Genomic DNA, 14,609 nt, shown 5'->3' on the forward strand with positions numbered 1-14,609 from the left:
CTGAGGGCACTGGGAATGGTTTCTAACACTCCCATTACTTATTTTTTAAGTCAATAAACCTGCCAAAATTATAAATTACTCGCACAGATTGATTCATCAAGAAACGCCTGCATACTTTAGTATACCCTGGGGGCTATTTAATGCTTTTTAATCAAAAGCATAGTTTCAAATTAAAAAATGTAGTAGCATAAAGCACTGGGTTTGTCTTGGTAACTGTTGAACATGATTAGTTAAACCTATACAAAATGGTTGTTGTTTGAATGCATAGTTCTTTATTTCAAACTGTTTAGGGTATATTGAAGGATCCAGATAGTCTGTTACATTAGATGTCCTTGACCTTACAGTCATTGCCAATATAGATCTTATTTGTGAAGTCTTGTGTGACGAAACAATTGCTGTTGAATGGACTGAATCATAGCCAGGATATGATAAGGATGTCAGCTGTCTGTGCAGATTTTAAATATAAAGCATTACCTCACTCTCAAGGCATTTACAGTTTAATCTCAAGTAGTTTGCTTGGTGAAGGTTGTGGATTTGGCAAAGTTCGTGGTGTGTACAAGTTTTGAAACCTCAGGCAGAGTCTGTGAACTTCCATTTGATTTAATGGTTACAATTAACACTAATGGGCACCAATTCTTAATTAATTGATGTTAGAATACCACAGGAAGAACACATTAATAACTTATGCACTATTATCTTATGCTGCTGCTAATCACATCAATAACAATGATAGGGTCAGGGTTAGGAGTGATAGGGTTATAGACAAGGAAAGGGATTAAATCAAAACTTCGACCCACTCGCTAATAGAAAACTACAGAACTGTACTCAGTTGTGGCTTCGTTTTCAGTGAGATGCCACTTTCTTCTAATCAGAAATGTAACCGCTATGATGTACAGGTTTGTAGTTTGTACTAGTAACGCAAGTCAAGTAGTGTGATAAAATGTTGTAAAGTGGAACCTTACAGGAGAGTAAAGGACTAAATTACAAGTACTGTCTGAAAAGATGTGTCTTGAGTAAGCGCTGGAAGGAGGTCTGGGACTCTGCTGTTTTGACTTCGGTGGGCAGGTTGTTCCACCACTTAGGGGCCAGGGATGAGAAGGAGCGGCTCTGGAGGAAGGGGAGTGGAGAGGAGGCAGAGTTAGTCTTCTGGCACTGGAGGAGTGCAGTGGTCTGGAGGGGATGTATGGGGAGACAAGGGTCTGAAGGTAGCTTGGTGCAGTGTGGTCGAGACAGCGGTAGGTGAGGGTCATTGTCTTGAAACACCACACTTTGACCAGCTCATTAGTTAAGACTTTACTTTTACAGTGACTCTCTGGATTCCAAAATACAGTGTCCTTACTGTACTTTGTGGAACATTTGTATATCAAGCACCCTTTATTTTGGGGCAGTTTTCTTTTTTGCCATAAAAAGTTACTACTTTTTCCTTTTCTTTCCAAAACCGTCCTGTTAATTGTAATTTGCCAGGAAACCCTTTTTCTGCTGGAAAGGAATCCAATTGTACTTATTGACCAATGTGCTCTTCTGTGCACACTCTACGTCACACTGAGTCACACAGAGCTCTTTGGACCTCAGTTCAATTTAAGGCCACACGCATCTTGTGATGTGATTTTTAAAGAAAAATAAAACCAAACCCAAGAAAAAGGAAGTCTAGATACACAATGTGCAGTAAAACCTGCCATTTCACTTTTGGTAGTGATTATTGCCAGGATAAGTCATAATAAGAGATTTGTCAGGATAAGTCTTATTGTTCGGTTTACTTAATTGTTCAATGCATTACTATACAGTTTAACCCATGGAAAATGACAAACATTTTAGATCGTGATTGGTTTAACACTAATAACAAAGGAACGTGCTGCACTCGCTCCCCAACACAAACACAATTTTGCATCTGGCGTGTGACAGAATTATACTTGCGTAGGTACATCCCATTGTGTAGACACTGCACATTGTTTTGGGAGGTAGGCATCTTCTTGGAATGGTATGAACCTCTTCAGTCAGGAGACCAGAGGAAGTTGCTTTAACCTCCTCATTCATGGCTCATTTATAGTGTCCTAAACTTGTAATGTATGAACTGATTTAAACACAAAAACTGAATATACAAATTGCCAGCCACAAGCTTAACTGTGTAATACCAAAAAGTGGGTGTTGTACAGTAACTTTTTCTAATCCTGGTATGTTTAGTGTCTTGAATCTAAAGGAGGTGGGACTTATACCTTGAGTGGAGGCAGTTTAAAGTAATTGTGTCTCTGAAAAATGCCTTGAATGAAAAGTATATTTTCCCTTGAGATTGCAAACATAAATTACTTTTACAATCAGTTATCAGCATCTGTAGTGAACTGCACAGAAACACACGCACCCACACAAACTGTTGCATTGAATCTGTAAAACAGTGTTTGAGTTTTCCTGTGGTTATAACTGTACACTTACACAGCTGCGTTCTCTATGCAGCCTTTATACGGAGCTCAGCAGGAATCCTGTGCTGATTGCCAACAAACTGGCTTTCTTTCTTTCTCATTTTTTATTACACCAACCCTCCTGTATTTAAACAAGACTGTCGCGCAGTAGCATTTCGCAAGCTTCCTGGTTAATCCACACTGAAGCACTGTTAGTTGGGTGTGTGCGCGTGTGAGTGATTTTCTTTTTTCTTTTTTTTTTTTCGCTTGTGCAGAGTGGGAGGGCACTATCCTTAAGCTTGTGCATTTTTCCCCTCTGAACTCCAGCAGAAAGGCTGAGACAGTGTCTGTGAAACTGGGGGGAGGAGGAGGCTGGGAAGAGGGAAGAGGAGACCATGACATCATAGCTGCTGCAAAAGCCTGTAAAGTGAGCATGCTGTTTGGGAGGATGGGGCAGTCTGTGTTTAACTTAGTTTCTGAAGAAGAAAGCAAACTTCTCCCGTGTCCCTGGATGGCTGTGGCGTAGACCTATCTAAAGGGAATATTTGAAGGAGAAGTTTGGCATAAGAGAGGGCGAGATTAAGAGAGCAATCTGGAGGAGAACACTACACAGAGGGAACTAAAGTTTCACCGTGGCTGGGAAATGGCACCATTGTTCAGCTGGGTGGCTAAGGTAAGAATTCACACTGCTGTGCTTTCTCAGTGTGCCCTGGTTTGTAACGACTGCTCTGCACTTTTGTCTCGGTTTCTACATAGATTTGAAAACATGTACTCTTTGTTAAAATGACCAGGTTGTCATTCTTTGATTCTATGAAAATTAGCAGAAATAAAATGGCTCTTGCTGAGAAGTTTTAAAGCCTTTCATGCTTTTATGGTAGAGGAATTCTGTGTGCCTTATTGTTTACATAAGCTAAATCCAATGAAATGATATGTGGAAAGTACGAGAGAGCTAAACTAATGTATACATTTACAGTTGATAAGAGAATTGTGTGTGTGTGTATGTGTATATATTATATATAATAATAGAATGTGTATGTATGTATGTGTGTAAATGTATGCATGTGTATATATTATATATGTGTGTGTATATATAAAGACTAGCTTAACATAAGTAAATATGCATCACCTGAGCTTCACATCGTTGTTTCCAGCCTTGTGAAATGCACATGCTTTCTAGCAGTAAGAACACAGACGCAAGCTAGCGGAGGCCTGAGTCTGCAGGCAGCCATGCATGAAAAATAGTTTCAGGAGAAATGATAGACATTAAATAGCACCACCTCATTGGCTGATGCTATGTTGGCCTGCATAGACTCTCCAAGGTAATGGTTATTCTGCTGTCAACTGTTAAGTGGGTGATCATCAAGTACAAAAGAGACCAAGCACACCGGTTCTGCAAGTCCAACAAAACGTACTCGTGCACTGAGATGAGAACAAGGGAATTCAAACCCTGTACATTTAAATGGCAGGAGCGACTTCTGTGCCAGTGAAGGATGGTTCTGCCAGGATACCCCCACTCCTCCTATGCAGTGTAATGATGGAAAGAGGGTACGAGTATCAATGTTGGAGTTAGTGGCCTCAGCAATAAATGGGTATAAAGCCCATTGAGCATGCCCACTATCTGTGACCGATCCCTGCAGAGGGTCATGGAAGGCCTACACGTATTATCCTTGCTTGAACTTTGCCAGTGCTGTGTTGGTTCTAGACGTGTTCTTTGAAAGGTGGATATCTTTGTACTTACCTCAGGTCTCCCTACCTCACATGTATGTGCCCCATCTTATGAGCAATTTTTATACAATTGTTTTCCAATTTTAAAGTGACAGTTCCTCAGTGTTATTTTTTAAAAGAACAGATTGCAAGATTGGAAGAGGTTAGAGCTTGGCTTTCTGAAATAAAGCATGAGTACTAAGTGTAGGATCTATGTTGTTTTGAAGAAGATATCCTCTAGCAGAGTTGGGAAAAGCAAATGCAGCAAACTTGCAGTAAGCACAGAGTCACCTAATTTATGGTGACATGTTCAAGATCCTCTCCAGGATAAAATAAGTAATCTGGACAAATGACCAGAGGGGTATGTGTTAAAATCCCCAATACCTACACAGCTGTTGTTTCATTAAGTAGTGTTCCCTGTTTCCCACAATGCTTTGTATTTCTAGGTAATAGCATTTGCTATGTAGGCTACATAACTTGCAATAGAGGAGTATTCCATTCAGGGAGAGTTGTTTCCTCTCGCATTGCAGAAACCCGGGAGAAGCTTGGGCCACTCCATCCCATATACTGGACTTTAACTTCATTACTTTATTAATACAACATAAATGGAAAATATTGTATCACCCCCACATATGAAGGAATGAAGTTCTGGTGAAGGGTGCAATGATTGTTATTTTGCACTTCTAAATAACTGAGAGGTTAGTAAATGCAAATAAATACATTTATACATCTGTAGTATATGCTGCATTACCCACATCACTGAAGTTTTTAAGTGCAGGGCTACGGCTAGGAACTTGGCCATAGTTCATGCACATATTGTACGGAACCAAAACATTTACACTTTTCATTAACCTCTTAGAAAGTCATTATGTTCTGTAGTAACTTCAGAATATATTTAGAAAAGGTTCTACAGTGAGGGAAAAAAGTATTTGATCCCCTGCTGATTTTGTACGTTTGCCCACTGACAAAGAAATGATCAGTCTATAATTTTAATGGTAGGTGTATTTTAACAGTGAGAGACAGAATAACAACAAAAAAATCCAGAAAAACGCATTTCAAAAAAGTTATAAATTGATTTGCATGTTAATGAGGAAAATAAGTATTTGACCCCTTCGACTTAGTACTTGGTGGCAAAACCCTTGTTGGCAATCACAGAGGTCAGACGTTTCTTGTAGTTGGCCACCAGGTTTGCACACATCTCAGGAGGGATTTTGTCCCACTCCTCTTTGCAGATCCTCTCAAAGTCATTAAGGTTTCGAGGCTGACGTTTGACAACTCGAACCTTCAGCTCCCTCCACAGATTTCTATGGGATTAAGGTCTGGAGACTGGCTAGGCCACTCCAGGACCTTAATGTGCTTCTTCTTGAGCCACTCCTTTGTTGCCTTGGCTGTGTGTTTTGGGTCATTGTCATGCTGGAATACCTACCCACGACCCATTTTCAATGCCCTGGCTGAGGGAAGGAGGTTCTCACCCAAGATTTGACGGTACATGGCCCCGTCCATCGTCCCTTTGATGCGGTGCAGTTGTCCTGTCCCCTTAGCAGAAAAACACCCCCAAAGCATAATGTTTCCACCTCCATGTTTGATGGTGGGGATGGTGTTCTTGGAGTCATTCCCCCTCCTCCAAACACGGTGAGTTGAGTTGATGCCAAAGAGCTCGATTTTGGTCTCATCTGACCACAACACTTTCACACAGTTCTCTGAATCCTCCCGTATAGTTCTGGGCTGATTCCTCACCGTTCTCATGATCATTGAAACTCCACGAGGTGAGATCTTGCATGGAGCCCCAGACCGAGGGAGACTGACAGTTATTTTGTGTTTCTTCCATTTGCGAATAATCGCACCAACTGTTGTCACCTTCTCACCAAGCTGCTTGGCGATGGTCTTGTAGCCCATTCCAGCCTTGTGTAGGTCTACAATCTTGTCCCTGACATCCTTGGACAGCTCTTTGGTCTTGGCCATGGTGGAGAGTTTGGAATCTGATTGATTGATTGCTTCTGTGGACAGGTGTCTTTTATACAGGTAACGAGCTGAGATTAGGAGCACTCCCTTTAAGAGAGTGCTCCTAATCTCAGCTCGTTACCTGTATAAAAGACACCTGGGAGCCAGAAATCTTGCTGATTGATAGGGGATCAAATACTTATTTCCCTCATTAACATGCAAATCAATTTATAACTTTTTTGAAATGCGTTTTTCTGGATTTTTTTGTTGTTATTCTGTCTCTCACTGTTAAAATACACCTACCATTAAAATTATAGACTGATCATTTCTTTGTCAGTGGACAAATGTACAAAATCAGCAAGGGATCAATTACTTTTTTCCCTCACTGTAAATGTTTTCACATTATGATGTTTCGTCATTTTGGTTGGAATGTAATTGTGTTTAATGGCTGCTATACTGACTAGCGAATTTGTCTAGGCCTCTTCTGAGGTTTTATGTTCCTTATCAGTGTGCCACATTTGAACTCTTATCAAAATCTGAAGTCGGCATGATGGGATACGTTTCAAAATCCCACCCAGATGTTATCTCCAGATATCTGAAAGGGGTCAAATGAAAAGTTAAGGGAAAAGTTTGTTAGCCTTTTCCCCTGTATTAATTATGACTCCCCTGGGCCACTCAAAAACTCCCACCCCCAGTTCTAAACACCCCAATTTCAGCCTCTCAAATGCATTGGTAGCAGTGGCACTTTTTTTCATATGCTGGGATAAATGGTGAAACAAAACTTTGCTTGTGCAGATGGCAGCATGATGAAGGGGATTTCTATAGTTGATTTTATTTCAACAAGCTTTTAAAAAAGTAGGCCTAGCTATTTTGCATCTCAGATCTTTGCACAGGGTTAGGAAGCAGCTTGCTGTAGTCTTTCCTCTCGGGTACAGTTGCACTTGTTCAGAGGAAATGCCCAGTTTCTCCATCTTTTGTTTGTTTTTCCTCTTTCTCACTTCTTTCCTGTTTTCTAAAACCTGTAAGACAGACCCTCATTTTGACAAGATTATGTAGTTGATAGAACTGCTTTTAAAGAATTTTCTGAACCTCCCAAGCACATCAAAAGGGGCAGGAGTGGGGGTGGGGGTGGAGGTGGATGCTATGTTTAGCATTTGTTGGAGAGTAGTATAAATCGGGCTATGGAGTATGCAGGAGCACAACTGCTTTCTGTCCTAGTGTTTGTGAAAGTGTAGTGAACAGGAGTTCCTCTATATTTAAGACTGCACATATAGTCATATGTTGGACACTACTCCAGTCCTGCCTAAGTTATCAGATTGAGCATATAGGCTAAACACTAACCATTGTACAGAGGCAAAGCTGCCGAAGTTCATCGGTAAGTGATTGTAATGGAGTCAGGTCTGGGGTTGCTCAAACATTCTTAACAGTCATCACCCATTTTCCAGCTGAGTGAATTATTTTCGTAATGCCTAAAGGAGAAATCTAAATCATCACCTCCTGTTATTGTTTTTGTCCATTCTTGCAATATCTTCAACACTGTGCAGTGCAGTCTTGTACTGATATTGTCTGCAGCCACTATCATTAACTTTGTTCTTTCACCTGTTTGTTAGCAATAGATAAAAGCCGTGTAAAATAAAATCAATACTTGTATAGTGTACTTCGTTGTTTTGCATGCTCATACATTATGAAAGATTGTGTAAGCAGGCATACATGGACTGCTGTTGTGACCCTCATAAACTGCATAGATGAGATCTCTTGTAAGCGAGGAATTTAAATCTGTCAATTCACAAATAATGTCATTACATATGTCTGCTTGCACACAATCCACTATAATTGTATTAGACACCTGTTTAAAATCATTGTGTGTGGAAATGTCATTTGAAGACTTCCACAAACTTCCCCCCTCACATTCAGCCTGGGGTGATCTTTTTCTGGCAATTTTGTTTTTAGGGAAAATGAGCTGGAATACCCAATAACACCTGAGGCAAAATTAACAGCAGATCATTTTGGAGAATGCACAGACATGGGATATGAAACCAGAATGAAATGAAAAGGCAGGAAAATGCACTTCTTCTTTACTGGCTGTCAGAGTTTTGTACAAAGGGGTCAGTAGTAATGTTGCAAAAGAGGTGAAAATAGGGGTGTCCTCCAAGTAGCCTTTTGTTATTCAAAATGAATAGTACATAGCATTTTATTCTCATGACAAACTGTTTTAATGAGGAATAGGTGCTGTGGTGGTTCTGTTCAGCCAATAAAGTGAAGTCAGGTGAACTGCATTAAAAGCCAAGTCCCTTTTGGAACTGTATATGTGCGTGTTTGTATGGTATTTTGTAAGTTTCTCTGAAAAATAAACAAGCAACAATAACAATGTCGTACTTTAGCCATAGATGTAAAATCTCAAAAGAGCTTGACAAGTGTCACACATTTATGAAAGTTATCAAAGTTAGCTGATGAAACTCGGTTATAGGAACTTGTTGTTCCTCGCAGATAGGAGGAAGTTTTGAAGTTGTGAAGTAAGGCTACATCATTACTTTAGGCCCAGCCCTTGATATAACATGACTGGACATGAAATGAATGCCTCTAATAGCTGAGTTGTTGTTACATGAGTAGGATCTGTTTATTGCCATTATCATCAATTCTTTGAGTATCCAGCTTGCAGATTTTATTAAAGGAAGGTAGAATTGAATTCCTAAAGCTGTAACATTTATGGAAGTAGGTCTATAAAGGCTTTGCTACCTTTAGCTGTGACCGTGTAAAGACAAGAAACCTGTGTATTACTTTACTTTTCTGATAATAGTGATTAACTATAATGTTGCATAGCTACACAGAACAGTAGTCGTTAAGGGTCTACTGGCATTTTTTAAATATTATAAATCAAATAGGTTTTTCAGTTTACTGCCATATATTTAGCGATGTGTTCTGTACCAAATAAGGATTTGTCTTTGGCGCCCATGAAATAAAAAAGTGTGTTATGAGTTTATGGATAAATATTTTGAACGAACTGTGATGTAAACTTGGAACCAATAAAAAAAAGATTAATTTGGGGAATTTGTGGACCTTTGGACTTGTCTATGAAACCCCCACTGCAGCACAACTCTTTCCTGAGGATGTTTTTGAGCAGCAGAGTGGAGCTCAAGTAGTTCTTACAGTGCTCAGATAATACCTTGAGTTGAACACCGGAAGATAAAAAGGTTACAAAGGAAAGAAGGCCAGTTAGGCCACCTTGCTTGATTGGTTTGATCTAGAGGTTTGATGAAGGAACACAGGAAGTATGGATTTCTTAAATGCGTAGTCTGTTCATTAAGCTCTATATGCTGACTTGGCATATTGTTTCAGCTTTTGCATTTTCATCACCAGCTTCTTAACCTGGAACAACAGATGGTTTAGTTAGTGGGGGTGATTTTGCAATATGCAAGGTGATTCATACTGGTCCACAAGGACATTGTCTTCATCACAGAGATCCCTGGGGTGAAGATTTAAAGTACACTGTCCCAGCACATTGTCAAAGAGGTTGAGGAGCACCTATCTACACTGTAGCTGGTGTACTGTAGGGGTGAGAGGACGCCACGCTAGGGATTCAGTAAAGGCAAAGAGGAAATCACTCTGTAAGCTACTGGCACTACTGGCAGATCACCTGCTGGTTCCACAGTCATTGATTGGTAGCATGACATGCAGTATATATTTTTTATTATTATTCTTGTTGATAATAATAATTTAATAATACAGTAATAATAACAAGGTTGATATTTAGTAATTTGGTTGAGTCATGTGACATTTGGTTGCTATCTATTTAAATGAAAGGAAACCTTTTTTTTCTAGTTACATTTTCAAGTAATAGTTTCTGTTACTGCCATTCGTTTTTGTGTTAGTATTTATTTGCGTACAGGACTTTGTATCCGTAATTAATTAATTGCAATTAAGGTCAGAGTTGTCTGCTGATCAGCAGAGCAATGCCACATTGCACCTTTGCAATGCAGTGGTTGAGATGGATGCATTTCTATATTTACACACATTGCATATTTGGGCTCCAGAAAGCAAACGGTTTCAAAAGTACAAATGGATATTTAAACAAATTGGGATGCACATGTAAGTTGTGCTGTTAAAGATTTTGTTTTTACGTGATGATAAATCCTTACATTCTACTGTGTCAGCACACAAGTCCACAATTCCTTTGTGCAAGTACGGTTTGGCAGCTTTTGAGGCAAGCCATGACTCAACCCATACACCGGTAGGTTTAATCTTTCAGGCATTATACACTAAGACCACCAGCATGACTGTTTCATTATATGTCTTGGGGCAAAACAATGCCCTTTGGACAAGCGTGTCACCCGCCTAAATGACTAAGCAGCCTCTGATAAGGAAAGTAGTCAGGGGTTTTCGAATTGGACTTAAAAGCTGGTCAGGGTCATTCTGGGACTGGGTGTGAGAATGTATGGTTTCCTAACTCAAACAAGCGGATGTAGAGTCATGTTTTTTTGCCACACACAGACTGGAAAACCAGATTGAGTCGGGGGGCATTTTTTAAGCCTGGGAGAAGTGGTCTGAGAATTGCGCCAGGGTTCATTATGTGTGTGTGTATTCAGGGAAATGCTGATATTGGAATCAGTCTTTTCAGTCACAAAGAGCTTCATTTAAAAGCTTGGTAATCATTACAAACTCAATTAATGCTGTTCCTATTGTTTAGAAACCACATTTCACATTAGCATAAATTATGTCATTTCATCATGAGAGCTCCTCACATTAAACACAGTGAACCAAATAAATTAGTTCAAACTGTTTAGCAGCAGTTTAAAATGCATCTGATGGCTAATAACAGTGCATTACTTTTGCTGGGCATCATGTCTGCTATTTTAGGATTTTTAGGGTATTCAATAGTCTTCAAAGTGAGATGCATTTAATCATTACAAGCACTTAAGAGACTAAATATGTTTGGCACTTGTGAGGTGATTTCAATGCTTTGTGTGTGGCTCACATTTAAGTCTGACTGAGGTATGATTTTCTGCTTTATCTGAAATGAGTTGCTTATTTCTCTTCTGGTGTTATGGTTTTCAGATGCAACTAGTTAAAACATATTGTGTACTCTAACAGACAGCTGTCAGCTGTTTTGATTGCCTGCAGCATTTACACAGTGGTTGCCTAATTACTGCTTTGTTTCACACTTTCAAAGGGAGTTAAAATAGCCAACTAAGGTAATTGAGAAAGAATCGGATAATTATCGGCACTTCTGTGGTGGTCTGTCTGATTGTTCCTGATGGCACTTCATGCATGCTTAATTGGCAATTAAACAAGGCCAAATGCTGCAAACGGACCCTACAGGGAACAAGCAGTGAGCCTTCATTGTGCACCAGATCAGCCAGCCTTGTGTGGAGCTTTCACCATCCCTCATTCTTACTGACAAAAGTGGAGCATTCTGGGAACCTAAGAAACTGGGTAATGCTGCCAAGGTCATTGGGGATTGTTGTGACTTTCTGCATGTGAACATACAGCGGTTATAAATGGCCCAGACATAAAAAGGGAAGTGTCTGTAAAGTTAAAATATCAGCAGCAATCAAATAAATAAAAGAGAATAAAACATATCCAGGAAAGACAAACTGCCAATTCCTGATGGATTTATTTTTTAAGAATTGGGGATGTTAATCATAATGGGTAAAATAGTAGGAGATGTAATGAATGCAACACTTTAAAAGTTTAAAATGTGCTGACATGGGCCACAATCTCAGATGCCACCTGAGGTTAACAGAGTAGGCTGGAACCCTCAGGTGCGTACGGTGGACTGATATCCAGCAGCAAAAAGCAAAAGGGTCTTCTGGGTCTCTAGCACAATTCCAGTCATTTATTCTTCAAGTATAGGGTGAGAGTCTCCCACAAACCAAACAAAATAATTAAACCAACGTGTAAAACAAAACCACGACAGCACAGATTGATCAGGGCTGAGCAGGAAATAAAACAACTCAGCAGAACCTAGTAGTTAGAGCTACTGTACTTAAGTAATTGAACTTTAAATAACCGAAGGAGGCTTTTAAGGAATGATCCACCAGTGAGGGATAACAGCTGTAGTGTGGGATATTGACATTAAGAGGGGTTACACACAGGAGGAGGATAGTAGGCTTATCACATTAATGTAGCTGCTATATTATTTGGTTTTAAACTTAGAATAAAATGAAGGCACTTGATAAACTCACTGAATAAACCTGACTGCATCCTGACATGTGTCCAGCTGTTACTCATCCTGTTATTGTACAATGTTACTCCCTGTACACACCAATGGCGTGTCCAGAACTTTTTCAACGGGGTGGCCGAATGGAGACACGGGGACAATTTAGGAGGGCCATCCCGGGCCCCCCCTCTAGACACGCCCCTGGTACACACCTCTGTGGGAACCTCTCAGATTTGTTTTAATTGTATTTTTTTTTTCTAATTGTCATACATTTCTTAATCCAACACTGTTAAAAGAAAGGAATAAATGTCTTCCATTTTGATCTCCTGTTTCTGGCGAATTGAAACTGAAGTATTGAAATTGCACTTTTAACAGAAGTTGTCTGAGCATTATCGTTGGACTAGCCATTCAGAGGGCTGCTCCTGAGTGCACAAAATAGATCTGGACTAAAGGCCACATATTGGAACGTCTTGATTTAATTATGGAAAGTCAATTAAAATGCAGTGGATCAGACCCTGTTCACTACAGAGCTTTGTCTTTAAAGACACATGAAAGAAAAGCTCACTTCAGTTCAGTGCCTGTATCTTTCTCACTGTTCTGAAAGAACACTTTAGTCCACTGTTGACCATTCAATCCCTTCTCTGTGTATTTTATCAGCCAACTAAACAGCTGCTCCCCTCAGCTGTTCTCACAGTCTGGGACAGAGCCGCCTGGGGAAGTGTACTTTCATTTACATGTAATGGATACTCAGTGCATTTGTCGCAGCAAAAGAGAAGTGCACATGAAGGCACATTTCTTTATTAAGGCATTTTATGCAAAGTAAAGAGAATAACATAACCTTACTGCATAGTTTTGCCGTATTTGCTTATTATGGTGTTTGTTTCTTTGAGCTGTCCAAGCTTTCTTACATGATGTAGGCCTACATACTGTACGCTCTATAGGTTAATACATACTATCGGGATGTTTGTTTCTGGTACTTCAGGAAGTTGGTTCCTGTTTTTGTGCAGTATCTGTGGCATTCTTTATAGTATTACAGGGATTATTGAGAACTGAGATAATTGCAACCATTCTGCCACCTGCATTTTTCAATAAATGTGTGTACTCTGAATTCTGCTGTTTTGAGCCAAGAATTTCATTGTACAGACTAATGATCAATTGAGAAGTTTCTACAAGCATGTCTCCAAGGTAGCTATGAGGAATTCTGGTCAGGAAGCTAACTGTCTTGGTATGTTGAAAACCATTTGTAACACTGTGCACTGAGGCCTGTGGGACTCGGCTGCTCTTCCACTTTAACCCATTTTAGCTTCAGGGAGCAATGTGTGTAGAAGGCGGTCCAAGACTCCCAACATTCAGATTCAGAATGATCTTTCTGAAGCAACTATGATAACAATCCAGTTATAGCGGCATTGCACCCTCCCATAACCTTGAAGAATGTTAATTTAGAAATATTTAATATGATTAATGGACTATATCAGACATTAAAGTAGTGTCACTAGGTTACAGACCCTAGGCTTAATCTATATGAAAGGAATGGCCTGTGATAAATCCTCTCTGAGGTTTTAATGTGAGTCAGAGTTCACAGTGCTCTGTACTTTTTTAAACACATGCCTTGTAAAGAAAATTGTTTCATTCTTAGTATTGGTTTCATTACCTATGGTACTAAAATTTAAGTGACGCAAACAAAGCAATGTGTCTCAATAGGGTAGGGGTGAATAATATATGACCCTAAAGTAATATTGGTGTATTCTAGATGTAACAGGCAATATACATATCACGATATATTCAGATGTGATATGTTGTATCCTTTTGGTGCCATGGCTTTCAAGCATACTTTACAAATGATGGCATTTTGCTCTATATCTGTTGTTTTAAATCTGAATAACCCCAACACCACTGAAGATGCTCTTTTACTAGCGATCAGAGCATATCCACTAGAATTAGATAAATTTTCACTGCTGTACTCTTTACACTTTCTATCATAGCTGCCATTGCTACTAGTTCCTTCTGATTGAGTCCCAGTGTGAAGATCTGAACTGGATAACTGTTCACATCTCTGGCCTCAAAATGATCATCTGCTTTCCGACAGCTTTTGTACAGTGTTAGAGTTCAGTGAGTTAAGGGAATTTCCAACATTACTTTATGGCAGGGCTGATAGAAAATGAGCCTTTCCCAAAATGCTTGCAACATTCTTGCAATGTGTCTAGCCCATTACCACTTTATCATTCTCACTCTTTCAATTGTCATATTTGTATTTGTTCTCGTATTCATTTACTTTTCTATCTCTCCTTGTTATTCCAAGCATACATCTTTCTATGCTCTATGTGTATATATTCAAGTGTGCCGGTCTGGGAGGCTTACTTTGCTGAATGGCCAGAAGGAGAATGCAGCTCATTGCTCTCTCATGTTTGGTTGGC

General features: G+C 39.6%; 1 protein-coding gene across 4 annotated transcripts in view; it reads left to right on the forward strand.

The window, feature by feature from the left end:
• The window catches only part of tbc1d1 (TBC1 (tre-2/USP6, BUB2, cdc16) domain family, member 1), a 67,077-nt gene that overhangs the window by 13,212 nt on the left and 39,256 nt on the right, over positions 1–14,609 (forward strand). The window contains exon 1 of one of the 4 annotated variants that reach the window (XM_066720471.1): positions 2,728–3,066. The exons of the other annotated variants lie outside the window; for them this stretch is intronic. Within the exon in view, the coding sequence (XP_066576568.1) occupies positions 3,037–3,066 (30 nt within the window). The 5' untranslated portion in view covers positions 2,728–3,036. Of the gene's footprint in view, positions 1–2,727; positions 3,067–14,609 lie in introns of those variants that run through there. 4 annotated transcript variants of the gene reach the window in all.

This window comes from Amia ocellicauda, chromosome 13 (genome assembly GCF_036373705.1).
Source record: "Amia ocellicauda isolate fAmiCal2 chromosome 13, fAmiCal2.hap1, whole genome shotgun sequence".
Lineage (NCBI taxonomy): Eukaryota > Metazoa > Chordata > Actinopteri > Amiiformes > Amiidae > Amia > Amia ocellicauda.